Below are 22,402 nucleotides of genomic sequence, written 5' to 3' on the forward strand. Positions count from 1 at the left end.
TATTCGTTCTTGAAAAAAAAAAATGTATGTAAGATCCAAACGTTACGAATATTAGCTGTGTAAATGACTATGTAAGTATTTTGTTGATTTGTGGATTTGTATTGATTTTGAAATGCAGAAATAAAAACTGAACTGAACTGAACTGAACTGAACTGAACTGAAAACATTTTCAAGAGAGCTTAGAAATGCTAGCTACGCATATGATAGCAGATTAAAATACATTCTAAATTGCATGGCAAGAAGACTAGAATTTGACGGAAGGCATTTTGCAGTAAACACTGCCAATATTTACGCGAAAGTATCTATATAGGCATTACCAGTGATTGTGTTTGAAGAAATGAATTCTTAGTATCTATAACATAAAGTTGTAAATCTTCCTTATCGTGACTTTGTGATAAGAGAGACGGTTACCCTATGTTTCTTGTAGTATACAAAAAATGTACATAAGCTTTCTATACCGTGTTTACACAGAACAACGGTGCATGGTTGTTATTGCTAGACTGTAATAAGGAAACAGGCGCCCCAAGGTATAATTCTATTTTTCTTGTAATAACCAAAGAGGGTGCACCTGCTCTTGTTGTGATGCTCGTTAAAGGAGCTTCTCAATGGAGTCTGTCAGCCATTTTCAGAATTTAAAGGAGAAAGAACCTCCTAAAAAGGAAATAACTTTACTCTCTAAAGAAAGAGTGAAACTATTTCTTTATCCGTTAATGAAATATGATATTATTACAAGGAACGCAGGACACTCTGAATAAAGAATTCGTCTAACGTGACTTCCGTAAAGAGGAAAGTCATAGACCGGTAGTGATACAGATGATATGATAATACAGACGTACACCCACCCCCACATATATATATATATATATATATATATATATATATATATATATATATATGTCTATACTTTATTTGTCTATTTATTTATCTATTTATGTATCTATTTATTTACTTATAATATGTTCATATTAATCAATATCTTTAAATGATGTCTTCCTCTCCTTATTTCTATTTTTGCCTATCTCAACTTCCAGTCTACCAAACTGAACAACAAAAGAGACTAACGTATCAGTATCAGTTCACCGTTAATTTGAAGTATCGCAAAGAACGTTCAGGCAGAGACCCTTTTCCTGATCCTCATGATCATGATGATATGTGATCATTCCCGCTAGGAAATAAACAATTACGAGTTCGACCCGAATGTTGTACGCAACATATTTTTTTTTTTTCAATGACAAAAAGAGGAAACATATTTTTGGAGAACAAAGCAGTAGAAAGGTCTATTGAGAGTGAGAGCTTTATTACCCTTGGGAGAGAGAAAGAATTGGAGATTTCCTCCTGGAGATTTCTACCCCCTGGTGACGTCTGTCTGTCTGTCTGTCTGTCTCTCTGTTTATCTGTCCAAATCTTTCCGTGATGTTTTATCGACGACAAACATAGTAGCTATAGACGAAGAAGATCTCTTTGTTGGTGTGGACTTGGTCGAAGTCACGGTCAAATTGGTAACAGGTCTTGGAGGAGATACGCCCAACAGTGTCATTGTTCTTAGAAGACTTATTCATCCTTATCGTCTTCATCGAGCTCAAAATATATCTGCGTCATGTTTTTAGGGTTTTGGAATTGGCTGCCAAGCAGTCTCACTATTAATAGAGTCTATCTGTTCATCAGTCCATGTAGCAATCCTTTGTTCTGAATTGGTCAAAGGGACAAAACGAAACTTAACGAGAAAATAAACAAATAAAATAAATGATCCATTTGAATGTTACTTTGAACGGAACTTTGCTTTCAAGAGTGGAAGGCAGAGAGGGCAGAAAGGAGACAAAAAGCAACAGAAGACAAAAGACGAGCAAAAAGAAGCAATGTGGTTATTGTAAGATGTGTAAGAGATAAAGAAATGCCTGTCTCACATTACTAAGTCCGTTTGAGCTACTGAAGATGCGAAAGCCGCAAACCAAATTACATTGAGAGGTACTCAAAGTTGACTCTGCCTAAAAGCAATCACGTGATTATGAATGTGATAACATGCCGGACAAAAGAACATGAAAGTTTTAAAAGTTTCAGACGAAAGTATATAGATAAAACGACATAATTTGCATTCTACGCGTCTATATGAAATAGTTATCTGTCTTATAATGGTCAAGTTTCAAGTTCAAGTTTTGTATAACATTTATTTTCCATCCTTTTTTCCATGTAGGAAATCACATGCATGAAATTATTGTACAGGAAGGCAGTACCTCAAAAAAGCAAAGCTTGTGGTGAGCTGCCTTACAAAATACATTACATCACAAACACAAACATACAAAAAAAACAAACAAACAACAAAAACATGATATTAGTTCCCATGGCAACATTGCAGTGAAATATTCCTCAAAGGGAGTTGTACAGAGAGGTAACAATGAGTATGAAAATATGACACTGACAAGCTACATGCTATGGCAAATGTTGCATACACAGCAAACCTCGCACGAGTCGAAGCGCTCGGGACTGAAAAAAGAAGAAGAAGAAAAAAAAAAAGAAAAAAAATACGACTTACGCGAGAGTCGATTTTTTTCCTTTTTTTTTTGACTCACAGTTATGTACATGTATAGTACATGGTCACATATGAATTATTTATGCAAACTGAATTCAGTGACAGTCTCCTCGCATAATGAATCTTACGTTGTGTAGTACATGAAAATATGAATATTCTTTTAGTCAATAATTTTCCAATTATGGCTTCATTTTTGTCAGCACCATCACTGCTACATTTCCACAACTTAACCTCATTTGATGGGAATTAGTGCCGATTATTTTGATGCCATTCATTAAGAAATGAAACACCCTGCAGCTTAATGAAGAATTCTGTGCAAGCACGTGGGTGACCAGTGAAACAATGATATCATCACCTTCATTGATAATAAAGTTCTATTTTTCTGAGTTAATTAGAGTCGCTATAAAACACGGAAGAGCATTTCAAACACGAATTGCTCTTGCCCCGTAATCGTGTATATCGTGTTAAGTGTTAAGCTAAATAAGGCTGCCATGCATGCAGGAATGTTCCATTTTATACCCCGTCTTGCCCGTTGGATTTAGTGGCGGGCATTATCCTTTGATAAATAAAGAGAGTTACATAATTTCTAATTGAAAATGGGCTGCTTTCAATTGTCAAATCCACCATCACTGCGGCCGGGTATGTCAAAACACATTCCAACCCGGAGCTCTTTGGTTGATAATTTTCCTTTTTCTTACAACTTATTGTTACTGAGCAAGAACATCTGAAGTCAACCAATTATGTCAGCTAAGCTTCCATACATTTTTCCTTGTTTTGATATTCAACCATGGAACTCAATTGTGTATTAGCCTCACCACATGTGGCCAATTACGTGCCTTGTGCATGCGTAAACCAAAGTCAGGGCGAGGTTTCCCCTCCACGCCTCTGCTATCTGACCTCTTCGTTGATCCACTGTGAATGTATAGAGATTCAATTCATAAATTATTATATTTAAAGAAATCACATTATATTGTAAAGATTTTGATGACCGGTAATGTGAAAAACCTAACGAGAAAAAAGGGAAATCAATTTCTGTCATCACTGTAGGGGTACACAGTTCAAATCGGCAAGGTATATGTTCATCCGCCACCAGCCTGCGAGCTGAATGGTGACAATTAGTACCTTATGTTTTCAAGTATTAATTGTAAAGCCAGAAATGTTCACCTGCCTGTTTCGCTCTAAGTTTCAAAACTTTTTTGAACCCATATCTCCAACTTTCTGAATGAAAGTTACTAATCAATTTTAAGTTTTCTGATAACTGGCAAACGGTTTTTACAAACCTCCATACTTCCTGTTATTGAACCTCGATTTTCTCAGTATAGTATCCCCTGCACTGCTTTGGCAGGCATTTATCCCATTTATCCCTGTACTTGCCCAACAAAATTATTTTGTTTTGCAAATCATCTTTGTGAAAGTCAGGTGTTCCCACTGACGTACGTAACATTCTTATTCTATGCATGTGTACTATCAGAATTTTGTAAGAATGTGTAATCGTTCACATGTTTAGTGTATAGACACTGAGCATGGCTAATCTTTCACACCACGGCCTACTTATATCTCTATATGTTAATCAAGCCACTGCAAGTGGCACCTGTGTTTGACGCGTGTTGAACGGGTTCCTGTTTGTACACCCTGATTTCCATTCAATATTTGTACAGTATTTTTTTTTCTTCGACGCGTCTTTTAATGGGTACATGGTTAAAAGTCTCGTATTTGATAGTCAATACAGAGATTGCAAGAAATGTACCTTCACTCCCCCTTTACTCCCCCTCCCCTCCCTAACTGGACAAGGGCCACGGTCCTTTGGTTTTTATATAAAGGAACTCTAAGTTTGTAATGAATTTGTATAATGAATTTGTGTCAACCAATGATTTTATTCAGTTATTTCTGCAACGTAACCATAATTATATATAAAAAACAAACAAATATGTAGTCTTTATAGTTGTCCACACACGTCTAACATATAGACACAGGGCGTGGCTCCCCTTCCTCACCACGGTAAAATTATATCCAATATTTTATATCGGTCTTTTGAGCCATCTTTCCTGTTCGTATGGAAGGGTCAAATACTTCGACACTTTGACTCTCATGATCAACTTGTATTGGTTTTATTGTGGCTATTAAGGATCATGTAAGGCACAATGGCGTTGGTTGAGCAAAAAAAAAACAAAAACAAACAAATAAAGAAAAAAATCATTTAACACATTAGCCACGAAAAGAATGTATGTTTGTCACTACCTTCCAGGAGCCCTACCATTCAGGAAGATTTTATCTACCCTGTTGGATTTATTGACGGGCATCGCCCTTTGACTCGTAAATAAGTTACGTAATCTTTGATTGAAAATGGTTGTCTTCGATTGCCAAGTCCACCATTACTGGGAATGGGAATGTCAAAGCACATTCCCATCCGGAGCTCTTTGGTTGACAGTTTTCCTTTTTCTTACAACTTATTGTTATTGAGCAAGAACATCTTAAGTCAACCAATTGTCAACTAAGCTTCCATACATTTTTCCTTTTTCGATATTCAACCATAAAACTCAATTGTACCTTGTAACATCACTACAAATATATGTGTTGTTAATTACGTGTCTTGTGCGTAAACCAATGTCAGGGCGAGGTTTCCCCTCCACACCTCTGCTATCTGACCTCCTTGTTGATCCACTGTGACTCCCAACGCTGAGTGTAATGAATGATAGAACCATGGCTTGTTTCAACCATTTTTATTTCCTATTACAGTGTATATACATTCATATGTATATATATATATATATATATATTTTTTTTTTTTTTTTGATGGCGGTTATCAAAAAAGTTTAACGGGAAAAAAAGAAAACCTTTTTCGGTCATCATTTTAGGGATACACGGTCCAATTTTGCAAGGTTATGCTCATCCACCACCTGGTCATTCTCAAGTATGGTGACAGTTTATAGTACCTCATTTTTTCACGTATTGATTGAAGCCAGACATTTCTACCCACATATTTCACTTCATAGTTTCAAAATGTTTTTGAACCCACAACTTTAAAGGGTGTGTACAGTTCTGGTCGAGGTGGGGATTTGGCTTTTAACATTTTGTGAGATATTCAGAAATCACTCTGTGGGATGTCAGGGAGCATGCGGTTCTAGGGGGTATCGAGAGTTTGTTCGATGGGGGTCGGTTTTGGAATGGCTGAGATATCCAAAAACAAGGTGAAACAAAGAGATACTAATAAAGTTGGGGCATGTCGCCTTTTATTATTAACACTTTTTTGGATATCTCAGCTATTTGGGGACCGGTTTTCATCGAATAGACGTTGAATCCTTCTTAGAATTGCGTGCTCTTTCATATTTCATGGGGGGCTTTTCATTATCTCACTTAGGAATGTTCAAAACATGAATCCCTACCTCGGCCAGTGCTGTACGGTCCCTTTAAATTTTTAAAGAAAGTCACTAATCTCTTTTAATTTATAACTGGTAAATGGTTCTTTTAAACCTCCCACACTTTTTGGTATTGAACTCCGATTTTTTTTTTTATTATTATTATTTTTAGTACAGCACATCCCTCACCGCTTTGGCAGATATTTATCCTACTGTGAACTGTCCGAAAAAAAAAAAATCCCTTTGTTCTACGAATCACCTGTTGAAACTCCGAACCCATTGATAAGACGTCCGTATTATACATGTACAGTAAGCAGTTTCCATGAATGTATAATCGTTCACATGTTGTGTGTCGACACGAGGCGTGGCTGCTTTTTCGCGCCACGACCGACTGATCTCCAATGGTGATTAAGCCACTGCAAGTAGCACCTGCGTTTGACGCATGTTAAACGGGTTGCTATCAACACCCTGATTTCCATTCAGTATTTGTACTGTTTTTTTTTTTTTTTTTCCTCTGATACGTGTGTTAATGGGTGCATGGTTAAAAGTCCCACATTCAATAGCCAATACAGATGTTGCAAGAAATGAACCTTTACTGTTTACTCCCCTTTACTCCCCTCCCCCCCCCCCCCCCTGTATACGGGAAAGTCTCCCTGAACTTTAACTGAGCAATTGTCACGGTCCTTGAATTCTCTGTCTGTACGTGTTTTAAAGCACAACACCTTTATACTGAGTGGTCCGGCTATCCCCTGGTGATCTGTTGTAATTGCGTACTAGTAATTATTGTAAGTGTGACCAAGATGGGTCTAATTGTACCAAATTTTGTATTGTATATTGAAACCCCACACACATTTGCACTTTGTACACACACCTGCACAGTAGTATGCACTTGCAAAATGCACATTAGCACCTATGCAGTTGTTGTCTCTCAAATCTCCGGTAATTTACATTTCTGTATTACAGAATGGCGTCACATATGAATACCCCCGATATTCCTGATGACGTTATGCCTGTGCGCGACAGTAAATATTACACACCCCTTGAATTCAATGATATTGTATCGTATAGTTCAGATAATATTTCACTTCTTCATATAAACTCTAGGAGTTTGAATAAAAATTTTGAATATTTGGAAAATCTTTTGCACTCTTTAAACAATTTTGAATTTTCTGTTATTGGAATAAGTGAAACTTGGTTACATCAAAACTCCCCAGATATCTTTAATTTACCCAATCATAAATTAGTTAGGGCTGATCGTCAAGGAAAAAGGGGTGGCGGTGTTGCGTTTTATATTGCGCAAAATTTACAGTTCAAAATCCGTTCTGAAATCACGTTAAGATATGCAGAAACGTTATTTATTGAAATTGAGAACCCACTCTCTAAAAATGTTATTATAGGTTTAATCTATCGACCTCCTGATCTGAATTGTGAATTATTTTGTGATGAATTGGATTTATATCTCCATAAGATAGGTAATGAAAGTAAACATGTTTTTATTTTTGGTGATTTCAACATTAACTTTTCGCCCACATCCGATAACAATAATTCCCTTAATTTTATGCATTTAATGTATTCATATGGGTATATGTCAATTATCAATAAACCCACCAGGATAAATCCACACTCGTCAACTCAGATTGATAATATATTTTCGAATGTGTATAATAATACAATTATGGGGGGTATATTATGTTCTGAAGTTTCTGATCATTTACCAATATTTTCAATTTGTGAATGTAAAGTGGGTCGTAATAAATTACATGATAAAATATGGTATTATAAAGAGTCAAAACGTAATGTGGAATTATTGAAACAGAATTTATTTTTAGAGGAATGGACAGATATTTATAGTATTAACAATGTTAATTTGGCATATAAATGTTTTAATGATAAATTATTATATTATTATGAAAATAATATTCCTTTATGCAGAATAAAAATTAACCGAAATAAACCAAGAAATCCTTGGATTACAAAAGGTATTTTGAAATCCATAAAAACTCGTAATTTTTTGTATAAGTTACACATTCGTAACCCAACTGAATTTAATTTGAATATGTATAAAGTTTATCGAAATAAATTGACAAAATTGATTCGTTTATCCCGCAGATTATATTTTTCTGACAGAATGAAAAAGGTTTCTTCGAATATTAATGCAACATGGAAAATTATTAAAGAGGTCCTAGGTAAAAAGCCTGATTCTCCACCAACGGATGATATCACATTAAACGGTATTAAAATAAATGATCCCAATATGTATGCTAATTCATTTAACTCATTTTTCGTTAATATCGGTCCGGAACTTGCTACTAAAATTAGCAATACTTCTGCTCATTTTACAGATTATCTTTTTGACCAAAATCAAGAGTCTATTTATCTTAATCCAACAAGTCCCAGTGAAATCATTAGTATCACTAAATCTTTAAATAGCTCTAAATCTTGTGGCTCTGATAAAATAAGTATGATGTTATTGAAAGAAATAGTTTATCCACTCGCAGAACCGTTAAGTTATATATTTAATCTTTCTTTATCACAAGGTATTTTCCCTGATCTGCTGAAAATAGCGAAAGTTAATCCTGTACATAAAAAAGATGATCCTCATGAAATTAGCAATTATCGTCCTATTTCTTTATTGCCTAGTATATCCAAAATCTTAGAAAAAATTGTTTATAATAGACTTCTTAAATTTATTAATAAGTATGATTTACTTATTCCCAATCAATATGGTTTCAGAAAAAATTATTCAACTGATTTAGCACTAACACAAATTTATGACAAAATTACGAGTGCTTTTGCAAACAAAGAACATGTTGCAGGTATATTTTGTGATTTGAGTAAAGCATTCGATACTCTTGATCATTCTATTTTACTCACGAAACTTAGTCATTATGGTATTCGAGGACAAGCACATTTATGGCTTAAAGATTATCTAACTAATAGAAGACAATATGTTATTTTTAATGGTTGTGAATCTGACCCCCTTTTAATTAAATGTGGTGTTCCTCAAGGCTCAATTCTAGGCCCATTATTATTCCTTCTTTATGTTAATGATATTATAAATACATCCTCTCTTCTCTCTTTTGTTCTATTTGCTGACGATACGAATATATTTTATTCTCATAAAGATCTTAAGATTTTAAATGACACTCTAAATATTGAAATTAGTAAAGTATCAAATTGGTTTAAGTCTAATAAACTTTCTTTGAATATAAAAAAGACTCATTTTATTCATTTCAAACTTCATTCTCATAATGAAGATACGTTGATACATATTAACATTGATGATATCCCATTAGAAAAGAAAATGAATTCAAAATTTCTAGGAGTATATATAGATGAAAGTTTGACTTGGAATGAGCATTTACATCATGTTACAACGTGTATTTCTAGAAATATAGGGATAATTTCCAAGCTGAAGTTCTTTCTTCCTCGTTCAACTTTATTTCTATTATATAATTCCTTAATTCTCCCATATATAAGTTATTGCAATGTTGTATGGGGTACTTGCGGCTCTACCAAAATAAATTCTATATTTAAATTACAAAAGAAAGTTATACGTATTTGTACAGGATCGCATTTTCTGGCTCATACTGATTCTTTATTTCATGAGCTTAAAACATTGAAGGTTTTTGATTTGAATATTATTCAAGTAGCAGTAATTATGTTCAAATATATACATCATCAACTTCCATCATCGTTTGATAACATGTTTAGGTTCAATACTTCTGTCCATTCGTACCCTACTCGTATATGTAGAAATTTCCACCTTTTGAATCCCAAATTATTAGTGACACATAAATCTATAAGATATTCGGGTCCGGATATTTGGAATAATCTCCCGGATAATATAAAGTCTTGTTCAAGTATTTATTCTTTGAAAGCTTCACTTAAACGATATTTGATACAATTATATTCTCCAAACCAATTGAGCTAACAAATATTTATAGTATAGATTGTCATCTTATTGTCAATCTCTATTTTCTTCCTTCAACTGCATCTTGCACTCTCACCTGCAACTGCACTGCACTCACCTGATCACCTTCCTCCAAGAGAGTTATGTCGTTGGATAGTCATTTTATGAGGCCTCCATCCATTTCAAGTTTAATCGCTTATGATGGTGGTCTCCTGCATTCAATTATCTCTGTTGTTTACTGAAAAATACTGTATATTTTATTTCACGTTTCTGTGTATCAACATTGCTCAATGCAATCACCTATGTGAATCTATTTATGTACTGTTATCGATTTATTTCACTGCACTTGTTATTCTTTGTCTTTGTACTTTTTGAAGTTTGCATTCAAATTGCATCTGATTGAATGCAGAAATAAAAGCAAACAAACAAACAAACAAACAAGTCTTTTCATTTTCCAATCAAAGCAGAGTATTCATAAATCGACTATATGATGACAATCAAGGTTCAGTCAAAGATAAACTATTGCAGTCGATTTCAATATTGTGCATACTGCTGATCTCTCGTTAAAAAAAAAAACACAACAAACCAACAACAAACAAACAATCACGAATGTTTAAATTACCCATTCCAAATTGCGGATGGCTTTATCAACTGACCACGCAACTTTCCGTCCTATCGGTCTGACCATGCAACTTTCAAATCTATTGGTCTGACCATGAACTCTAGGTGGACAAAAAAGAAGAACAACTTTAGCTTTCAATTTAGGGATTGCTGACAGAGTACTTCGCATGCTCGAGTTTGAGGTTTGACCACGCTAACTGTGTACCGTCGGAGAGGCGGCGGGAGAAAACGCGGGGAGGATGTGGGGTGGATATTATGATAGGCGTTGGTGCCTTGTTGGCATATAGGAAATGGTGGGAAAAATCGTTCCGACGAGCACTTTCCATGCTAGGATGCAATGTACCTGTATTTGCATCTGTTTCATACCGGATGTTCAGCCGATAATTACACGTGCTTATAAATAGCAGCGATATGTTATCATGGACAACGATTTTGTTTGAAAAGTAAAGACTTGTTGCCTTGTCATAATAGACACCGGTAACTGTAGTCTGTATTCGACGACACTTCCGTTTTCCTTGGAATTAAACTATCTTTATGAATTTATTAGTATTAAGCATAAGAAGGGCAAGCATCCATGTGAGTTTTCTTTCTTCCGTTTGTCTGTATGTCTGTTAGTCTGGCAACTTTTCTTGTGTATAACGATTGAACAATAATCATCTGTCAAATTGTCTGTGCTTTACTGTATCCAATGAAATCTCAGAAGTAAAGTTATCGTAACGAGATGAGATGAATCCAGACGATAACTAGTTTTTACACCTATGCGGGATCATGGTACGAAACTGAAAAAAAAAATAATGTCATAATTTTGACAAGGGCTTCTGGAAGTTAAGGCAAACACATTGGAATTCTAGAGATTTTACAATATTACCGTGACACGCGTACGCCTTATTGAATGTCAAATGCCGAAATACTGAACAGTACAGCAATTGCAACTGCTTTCAAACGAGGCAAGACTGCTGTAGTGCAGAGGAGATGACGGAAACAAAATCTGAACTCTTTATCTCCTCTCTCTCTCCCTCTCTCTCTCTCTCTCTCTCCTCTCTCCATCTCTCTCTCTCTCTCCATCTCTCTCTCTCTCTCCATCTCTCTCTCTCTCTCCATCTCTCTCTCTCTCTCTCTCTCTCTAAATCTTCCTATTGTTGAATCTCTGCCTCTCTCGCTGTGACATAAACATACACGTTCACAACAAAAGATGAGCTTGTAGGAAAGAAAAGATGTAGTTCGAGACATGGCGGAGGAGAGGCAATATGCAGGGAATTTTCACTTGCTATCGAAATGTTGCGAAATACATTTGACTGGCCCGAAATGAGATTGTGAAGTGACATGGTTCACTTGGAAGGTGACAACGAGATATTCATGTTCCGTTCTTCCTAGAAGCACGATAACTTAATAAACACGTGCTGTGTTTTCGTGCCGATGACAAACGCATGAAATTGTTTTTGCAGCTGTTGGATGACTCTTCTCTGTAAATCGAGTCACTTGGAAGCTTTTCTAGCCAAACATGACACACATGTCTTAAAGGGGAAATCCAGTCCAAATGTAAGTTAGTCTGATAAGAAAGAGTAAAATATTACGAGTTCAATGGTATAATTTTGATCGAAATCGGATGAAAAATAAGGAATGACATTTTGAAGTTTCGCTATTTTGGGGGAAAACAGTTCTTGAACAGTCAATATGAATATGCAAATGAAAAAGTGAGCATGTCATCTCCTCACAACTTACCACATAGTTTGTACATAAAACTTTGAAATTTCCAGTATTTCATTCAAACGCATCTTATGTCCGAGGCTCAAATCCTCGTATATCTAACTGATCACTATTCTGAAGTTATTCAACCAGGGCCCTGTTTTATGAAGAGTTAAAATTGATTATAAAGTTGATTTCAACTGTAAGTCTATGGCAGACTGTGTGGTCAGGAAATTTAAAATCGATTTTATCTTTTGATAAAACGGGGCCCAGGAATAACATCATGCTTCAGACTTCAATGACAGAAACATTGAATTTTTGTCATTTTTTTTTGTACGCGATCAATGGAAAATTGTGAGGGTATGACATGGTTAGCTCACTCATTTGCATATTCATATCCACTTTACAAGAACTGTTTGGTAGAATTTAGCAAAACTTCAAAATGTCATAACTTAATTCTTATTTTTCATCTGATTTCAGTCAAATGTTTACCGTCGAACTTGTAAGATTTTACTCGTTTTTATCAGACTAACTTATATTTGGACTGGATTTCCCCTTAAACCTAACTTTGATTTCCTTGCGCTTGAAGGCTTCTTAGCCGAGGGTACAAAGGCCCTTAGATATGCTTAACTTGCTTCGTCTTCGTGATTTCGGAGAGCGTGAAATGTTCCATATTCATCTGTCAGCGCATTACATTAGTCTGAAGTATTCCAATCCAAATAATCGCTGCGTTATGATTTCTCTGAAAGTAAGCATTGCTCGAAAATCCATTTTCTTCTAAAATGTATCATCTAGTGAATTTTCTTATACAAGCATGAAAAATACAAAAAAGGGTTAAGTACTGATACTTTGTAACACTTGCAATGTGTATGGTGACTTGGCGTGGGCATGTTTTTGTTGTTGTTTTCTGTCTTCCTTCTTTTCCATCTACCACTCCTCCACCATTTGTTCTCATCCACTGTTCGTCCGTATTGGATGTATTTTTCTTATGCTTATTACTACAATGTATGTGTTCATACTTTAGCATCATAATCATCTTTGTCATCATTCATCATCATCACCACCGCCACAAGCATTATCCTATCGCTCCCCCTCCTCCTTCTCCTCCTCCTCCTTCTTCTTGTAACAATGATGATGATGATAATAAAAACTGATGACAAAAGTCACCATGATATCAATTGTAAAAGTGATGATAATGATAATTACTATTACTATTAACGTCATCAATCATCATCATTATCATCATCATCATTAGTCTTCTTCTCCGCATGCTTGCACTTTCATGATTTCTACTCCTTCTCCTCCTCCTCCTCCTCCTCCTCCTCCTCCTCCTCCACCTCCTCCTCCACCTCCTCCTCCTCCTCCTCCTCCTCCTACTCATGTTCCAACACTTCCTCGCTCCTTCATCTTTCTCACCATGCCAATATGAAATGTATTATCATTTCATTTTTTTTTTATTATTGATATCTTGCAGAACAGTCGCAATGGATCGTCTTGGGAGTCTCCTGTATATTGCCATGACAACGACGCTTCTGTGCTCTTTTCTGTCGTCCGTCCTCGCACGCCCACACGTACGACCGCCACTCACCCTAGCGGATCTTGACGCTGATGGCGCTATCCCGAAAAATGATGAGTCTGACTTTGACGAATCTGACGTGGCTATTGGGCTGCCTGACGAAATTCAACAGGAGCTGTCGAATCAAGTTCAATTTCAAGCCGTGAATCTGCCGATGCATTTTTCGATGTACGATCGCAACCACGATCGCAAAGTCAGCCTGAGAGAACTATCGATTGTCACGGGAACAAACGAGCTCAACGCTGAGGGGGCGTTTAACGCAGCCGACACAAACCGTAAGCATTTCTCCACCACATTTATCCATTCACAAATTCAATCTGAGGCAGCAGAAGTGAGCAGACAAAAAAAAAATTCCAGTGTCACACAGTTTTTCACTCACAAAGGTTCACGAATTAAATGAGCGTCAGTTACTTTTAAAAGCATCCCGTAATCGTCAGTTGATTAGGAAACAGCATTATTGCAAAATGAAAGATGGCAAAACATGACCAGGTAACTGGACTGGTCATTAAGATGTAATATAATCGAGTAATCACAGCGATTGTGAAACCTCCTCATTCCGGAATATTCAGGGAAAGGAATCAGTTATGTCACCATCTGATCGGCTTTTGACCTTTGTCATAATAAAGTCTGTCCTAATGACCAGTCCAGTTATCTGGTCATGTTTTGCCATCTTTCATTTTGTAACAATACTGTTTCCTAATCAACTGACAATTTACCCATTTCTCTCGATCGCTAAGTAGCTCATGCCCCTTTTTGACCACAAAGTGATTAAGATTTTTTTATTAGAACTTTTCTCTGTTTTGGACCCACTTTATTATTTTTTTTTTTAATCTCCTTTGAGGTCAACCGTATCAACCGTATACCATCAATATCACAATGACAGCAAATACAATTCATAAGGAAAAGAGAGATGACATGAACTTCAAATTATGCATGTTTTGCATGTTTGAAGCATGTTTTGTCAGTTGCAAGAAACGTGCTTGTAAGAAGAAAATGTTCATAAAAGAAATGTAAATGAAAATCCAGATAGAGACATACCTAAGTAACGTCTGGGTAAAGAAAGCTGAAACGTCGCACACAGATTGTTCATTAGTAAAGCGAAAAAAAAAAAAACCCAACAACAACAACAACAATAACGACACCCGGAACCAAAGTTTTGAGAGTCCACAAAGTTTTTGAAATGATTACTTTATAATTTCGATGTGTATCTTATAATATATAGTGCCAATAAAGCATGACATACCTAAAGGTTGTAGCACTCATTTGCGACTACCCATCTCAGTGTGCATTATGTTCACTTGGAGTAGAAAAAAAATTGAGTCAATAGAACAAAAAAAAAAAAAATGGTATGCCAAAATTTCAGCCACTCTGCCTACCTGTTTTGCCACAAATCGTGAAAAACATTTTTATTATATCATTTTAATATCCTGTCATGCTTTCTTGATTGTCTCGGGTGCATTCCAGACATCTTAAGTCGTGGATTTTGATCACAGCCATCACAATACTCCATTGAGTCAGCGGATGACCCGTCTAGACACATGTGGACAACATCAGATAATTGCATTACAGCTTGGTTTACGTTTTAAGACACGTAAAAGTTTATTCTATGCTTGTATTAACACTTTTATGAATATGTTTAACGGAATCGAGCAAAACACCATTACAGAAGATGCTCCATGTGAGCATGATAGATAATCAGAGAAAATTGCAAATGATTGGCAACTCACCTTCCATCGACGTAAATTACTCAATGATTTTTAGTAATAGCCGTGATGAAAACCATGGGCATACATTTTTTTTTTTCGGATGGGACCCATGTATTTATGTCCATGATTTTTATCATGGCTGTTACTGAAGAAGAAAAAACACGAAAAAGGAAAAATAACATTGTATAATTGATGCTCGTTTACGTCGATGAATGGCGATTTGTCAATCATTTGCAATAAAACCAAGAAAGTTATAGAACTTCTGAAGTTTCGCAAATTTCCGTACTGATAGGTAACTGCTTTCAACTCGAACATGAAGTGGTTTATCCTATTGACGCGATCGTAACATCATCTTTCCCCCCTTGTTGTTCTATGGGCAAGGGATACTACTGAATCATATCCATTACCACCAACAATCCTTCACTGATTCCGACGTAAAATAGGCAGCCATAAACCAGGAGGTGACAATGGTGTCTCATATTTTAGATGCTTTCTTCACTTTGTCCACACCGTGTAGAACAATTCCAGAGATGACTCACGATTCCTGCCCGCTCATATTTCCGGGGAAATAAGACATATTAATAATATTTTGTTCTGAATGACTAATAGATATATTGGAAACAAAAGAAGTAGAGAAAGGATAGTTTAGTATTGGTGGAGATGAGAATTTGGCTTTTAACTTTTTTTCGAGATACCAGGAAACCACCTATGAAATAGTACAGAGGATACCATTCTAGGAGGAATTAAAAGTTTATTTGATGAAAATCGGTTTTCTTTTTCATTTTTTCATTTCATTTATTTTCACTTGATAAAACATGCATACATAAAATATGACAATGGTATAACATGACAATGTGACAAACAAACAAACAAAGCAAACAAACAACCAAAGATATCAAGTGAAGGGGTTAGTTTTGGTATGGCTGAGGCTCCCAAAAACAAAAAGAGCGATTCTAATAAAAGCTGGGTCCCACCTTTTATTAGGATCGTTCTTTTTTGGATATCTCAGCCATTTCAAAACCAATTTTCATCAAATAAACGCTGAATTCCTCTTAAAATTACATGCTCTTTCATATTTCATAAAAAGTTTCTCATTATCTTACCAATAAATGTTAGAAATCTGAAGTTAGGTCTCAACCGAAACTGTACAATCCCTTGAAGAAAGGAACAAATTACATAATTGATATGAATAAACGAGGGATATAACAGATACAATTTAATTGAACTAAATGCTATAAATGTCTCAAATGATGGGTCTATGCCTTCAGAATACTGATCGATGGTGTGACTCATGCTATGCGGACTAGCACAGTTCCAATAAATCCTATACGTAAATCGTATCTTGCACGAAATTTAGAATTACGATGTAATAGATCATCTCGATCATTCGTGTCTCTAATAATAGCCGTACCAAGCTGCGTATATCCGGACATGATACAATTGTCCCCAACTCCCTTAATCACAGTCCTGGCCAGTATTATATTACTTTCTTAGTTTATTCATCAAATAATAAGTGCCATCGACCAGGGATGGTTATACTTTCGAACCACTTTTCGCTTACTGCATGGTGGTTCTTTTCAAATCTGCAATTTAAGTGGTCAAAAGGAATATAGAATTGAGGCACTTTATCTAAAATGCCAATAGTTGCAAATCACACACTGCTTTCACTGGACAGCATTTTTATCTCTCCTTTCAGAAAAGAACAACTTTCTCAGAAAATATGACAATTTACTATTTTCCCCGTTATTTAAGAAAATGGTTTTTTCCTTCAAATTTCTAACATGTTCCGTTTTGCTCATTAAATCAGATGTCTCAGAGAGAATCATGGCATAACTCACTTTCTCATTGTCCGTTAGGACATTGAACATGAAGAAGAGGACCCCCCACCAAAAAACAAAAGCAAAAAAACCCAACAACAACAAACGACTGACGCATGATATAGCGCCAAACAGGAACACAGAAGATGAAATCAGCCTACAGTCTGAGTAAGAGACTTTCCGAGGAATTCTGATGGTACTTCTAATTTTCTGTCGCTTTATTAAGACTTAGCCAATAAAATATGATCGTGGGTAATTGATAAGCAGAAAAGGATCAACACGTGGGAGTAATTGATAGCTATACATATAGGAGACACATATTGGAGATATCATATTATAGCTACCGATAGTCCGTGAAGTGAAGAGGTGATAAGCAGTTATTGTGATGTTTAAGCAGTTATTGTGATTACATCACACTCTATCATTATGATTTATTGGCTTTAATTGCACTGAAAGATGAGAGGTATAGTGTTTCACCTATACACGTGTTTTAATTAACGTTTTGGGCCACTATACGTGTATATGCGCCTTACCGTTTGTCCACGGAAGAATGCCTCGTTTAAAGGGGCATTCCATGACAACTCATCTAATGTCACATCATGTAGTATACATAAATCGATAGTGCCATGTTTAAATTTGTGGAAGATATTGTGGTCCTAGAGCAGACAAACCAATACTCTGAAAAACCAAAAGTGTGATACGCTCTACACTGAACAAAGACATACTTGCTTTCATGAAATTCATGAAATTCATGAAATTCATGAAATTTATTCATGAAATTCATGAAATTTTTTCATTTCCCACATAGTAGACATTGTATCATAAATATACACAGCATAAGTTTGTGACAGAGCAAGTGGATCAACCCTGTGTCACACATTCTCCACAAATTGATGAAATTGAATATTGGCCATTTAAAAGGATAACATTTTGTACAGCATATAGTTAGTGCATCAATACTGCAGCCGCCATATTGGCTCTATGGTATAAAAGATGATCATTCAGCAGAAAACCGTCTTCTCCTTTGCAAACCATAATATGAAGAAATACAAAAAAAAAATGTTGAGTCTTTGGAAATTTGTGGAAAGTTTCGGCTGTTCCCCCAGTAAAAACTGTTACAAGTAAATATATAAGAAATGTCGAGTTTGGGGAAACTTATGGAAAGTTTTGGGAAGGATGCTAATCCCAGGGAGGAGGGAGAAGCACATACACATACACATACAGTATGTGGGATTTTCCATCATGACCAGCCAGGTGGTAGTGGACAGTCGTTAAGACAAAATAAAGTATAGTCTAGTGGTCAGCCTGGTGGTCATTTTTGAACATGCTTGATCAGTGCTTAAAGCAATGTAACCAACAATTGAATGGATGATGGTTTGCATAAATTATTATTAAGGGGTGGAGCATGCACGATATTATATTCATTATGTTGTTGCTAGGTGGTGTTATACAAAATGTTCCACAGAACCATGTGCTGCACCCTCAGAATACTATAAATAGAATGATTTTGTTCTTTGAAGTTAGTTGACACGAGCGTTCATGTATTCATCGGTCACTCATTGAGTGGGAGATACCCACTCTCTTATAAGACTTGTGAACTTCATCAACAAGACAATAAACGACCATCAATCGCATTGCTCTTTTCTGCAACGGAAGAACTCTGTCTATTTTTGTTTGTACTGCATTTCCCCATGTCATTACGCCATAATTGAGGTATGGTAGAATGAGAGTTGAATACAACATAAGAAGCACTGACTTAGGGAGAATCCGTTTAACGTGATTGACAATATCCCAATATTTCTTGAAACAATCTCGCAAATGTTATCAATATGATAATTCCAAGTTAGCTCATTGTCAATTGTAATACCAAGAAATTTTGTGGTCTTGACTTCTTTAATGACAGAATTATCCAATATCACTTGGTCAGGAAGTTGTTTAACCGAGTTACTACATAACAAGTTAACCTGTGTAGAATTTATGCATTTTTTTGTCTGTTCTGCTTCCTTGATTACCCAGTCATGCATTCTTTTTTGAAGCTGCTCCGTCATCATCCTCATTCATTGTGATTTGTTATGAATTTCGAAAACATTCTTATTCCTCATCCAAATCGCTATGCAATCATTCTAAAACTCTGTATGTATAACCAGTTCATAGATGTTCCAATGAAAAAGTCTTAAAGGATAAGTCCACCTTCTACATGTGGATTGAGAGAATGCAGCAATATTGGTAGAACGCATCAGTGAAAGAAAAATCAGGGAAAATCGGACAATCCGTTCAAAAGTTATTAATTTCTGAAGTATCTGAGCAGTCACTGCTGGATGAGAAGACTACTTTACAGTGTATGATGTCACATGCGTAGAACGATATTATAAGGAAAATATAAAGAGAATTTCACAAAGTGTTATTTTTTGAAAAAAGTGCACATTTCCTCCACTCCTCACTGACGTATGTTAAGGGTGATCCCTCTGTCTTCTGAAAGAGGCAAGTCAAATGTTCTATTATTATGCGAGAAAAGTGAAAACATGTTGATTTTTCTTTATATTCTTTTTATTTCTTTGTACACAATCATGTGACATCACAAGTTGTAGTAGTCTTCTCATCCAGCAGTCACTGAGCAGAAAGTTAAGAAATTCATAACTTTTGAACGGATTGTCCGATTTTCCTTAAACCCTCACTGATGTGTTCTACCAATTTGCTGCAGTCACTCAATCCGCATGTCTATGAAGGTGGACTTGTCCTTTAAAATCATCTGGGGGGTCTCCTTCAATATCAGGCCTTTGAATGTCCAAGCAAATTGAATGTCGTGCATTCGAATTCCACGTATTAACCCATTGTTTCAGTCGGGTTTGAAAAAAAAAGAAGAAGAGATTGAACGTCCGTCTGGAATTTCCATTCAATTATTTCGCTTTGCTGTCTGACCCATAACTGTCTCACATATAAAGAGGTAATGAACCAAGGTAGCTCGTGCCGTGGTGCCCTCTCCACGCGTAATTTCAATTCACACCCCCATTTCTTTCTGGCTCCACATCCCTTCCCCTCCCGTCTCTACGCACATTCACCTGAGGACAGACAAACAGACCAATGAACACACACAGACACACACATACAGACACTCACTTTCTTTTTTGTTTCTGTTATCATTTTTCAAAATATAGTTAAACAAAATAATCATGATACTTCAACTGATACACAACCAGGTAAAGAATTAGAAAGTTAAGATTTATTATCAATTTTGCTGGCAATTTGTGACAAAATGTCATCACTCCTACGGCAAAGTACGTTCGCTCTATTTTTCATGGACGAAAATTGATATCATTGTCATATATATACCATGTGTTTCATGTCATGTTGTTATTGATGCTGAATTGTTTGACAGTGTTTATGAAATGCCCATGCTGATAGATTTCTGGGCTATTTTCTGAAATGAAATTCAGTTTCTTTCCCTAGTTTTAAACCCACGCATGAAGTAAGTACAAGGATCATCGAGCTAGTAATCTGAGACCCATCTCTTATGACAGAATTTTGGGTGGAGGAAAATTTATGAATCCCACACGGTTAGCTTTAAATCACTTGAACTGAAATTAATTTCTGACTTTCATATCGTTTTATTCGTTTCACTCTGATAACAATTCTTCTGAACAAACGTGTGATAAGAAACACAGCATTTTTTGGGAGGAAAGCGGTGTAATGAATATCGTTGTACCATCTGCTACAATGTGATTACCATGCAATACGAGAGATACCAACGCACATCCAGGCAATATAGTAATGGTGAAAGCTGATAGCTAGTGCATAATGGCGTTAATCGTAATGTTACCCACGCACACTCAGTGATAATCAACCTGAGACTGAGGGGCGGATGATTTTGTGACGCCAAGGTCATCAGCCTTTACATTCGTAGGCAAGGTTAAATGTTTGTCGTTGCTGGGGAGTTTAAAAGTTCATCCCATTCATTCCTCTAGGCAGATGGTTTTGTCATTGAACCAAGTAGAGGAGAGAACACCCCAATGCGACTACTGTCGCCAATACCGTGATAGGTACATACATGGGACTTCCATGATTACTCATAGAATACGATGTCGTCATACCTAATTTCTAAATAAAAGAAAAAAAGAGAAGAAAATAAGCACCACGAGATCATTACAACAATGACATTAAAGGGTGTGTACAGTTCTGGTTGAGGTGAGGATTTAGCTTTTAATGTTTTGCGAGATATTTAGAAACCACTCAAGGAGATGTCAAAGAGCATGCAATTCTAAGGGGTATCAAAAGTTTATTTGATGAAAATCAGTTTTGAAATGGCCGAGATATCCAAAAACAAGGTGAAACAAAGATATTCTTATAAAAGGCGCGGCCTGTTGCCTTTTATTTTTTTCACTTTTTTGGATATCTCAGCCTTTTGAAAACCAATTTTTATCAAATAAACGTTGAATCCTTCTCAAAATTACATGCTCTTTCATATTTCATAAGAGGTTTCTCATCATCTCACTTAAGAATGTTATAAACCTGAATCCCCACCTCAATCAGTACTGTACAGTCCCTTTAAACAGAATAGCATATAATGTAATCATATCTAGTATATTGGGGTTCATTAGGTTTTACATTTATCGAGATGAAGAAATAATAACGGTTTCAGTTTCATTTTTTTTTTCAGACGCGAAAACTTATGATATTTGTTGTTGTTTTCTTTTGTCTTGCAGATGATAAAAAGATCTCTTTTGACGAATTCGAGCACGCTCCGTGGCTCAGATCGGCCGTGGGCGAAGTCGAGAGAGTCGATGACATGATACGCGACCTCATTGGCGACGATGTCTAAATTCCCGTGGTCGAGGAAATATCATCGTACACACGAGGCCATCAGTTTGGTGTTTTGTTTTTTTTTTTTTAACATCGGAGAGAGTCTACATAAGACTTTTTGCCATTTCATCATCAGATTCGTTTACGAGCGGCAAGAAAATAAGCTAAATGCTTGCATGATGCTGACATCGCTCAAGAGGCTGTTGCTAGGGATTTTAGGCCTGGTATAAAATGCAATGCTGTAGAGATATAGGTCAAAGGTCAAACCTACGCGTTAATGTTGGAGCGATGGAAGGTAGATTCTGTTCAAACCGAATAAAATTACAACATTGAGGATAAAATGTCTCTTCCCAAATTTGCCGCCCTATGCATGTCTTTTTTTTTTATTGATGTGATCATAGGA

At 36.1% G+C, this 22,402-nt stretch overlaps 2 protein-coding genes across 2 annotated transcripts in view; both read left to right on the forward strand.

The window, feature by feature from the left end:
* LOC140240881 (uncharacterized) overlaps positions 1–22,018 on the forward strand; it is a 78,677-nt gene extending 56,659 nt beyond the window's left edge. Inside the window, exons 2-3 of the mRNA XM_072320663.1 lie at positions 13,578–13,954; positions 21,903–22,018. Coding sequence (XP_072176764.1) covers positions 13,588–13,954; positions 21,903–22,018 — 483 coding nt within the window. The 5' untranslated portion in view covers positions 13,578–13,587. The remainder of the gene's footprint in view (positions 1–13,577; positions 13,955–21,902) is intronic.
* On the forward strand, positions 6,848–12,733 carry LOC140243293 (uncharacterized). The gene is made up of 2 exons (XM_072322966.1): positions 6,848–7,979; positions 12,693–12,733. The coding sequence occupies exons 1-2, from the start codon at positions 6,848–6,850 to the stop codon at positions 12,731–12,733; spliced, it is 1,173 nt and encodes a 390-aa protein (XP_072179067.1).
* Positions 22,019–22,402: the final 384 nt, after the last annotated feature.

Source organism: Diadema setosum, chromosome 2, assembly GCF_964275005.1.
Source record: "Diadema setosum chromosome 2, eeDiaSeto1, whole genome shotgun sequence".
Taxonomy (NCBI): domain Eukaryota; kingdom Metazoa; phylum Echinodermata; class Echinoidea; order Diadematoida; family Diadematidae; genus Diadema; species Diadema setosum.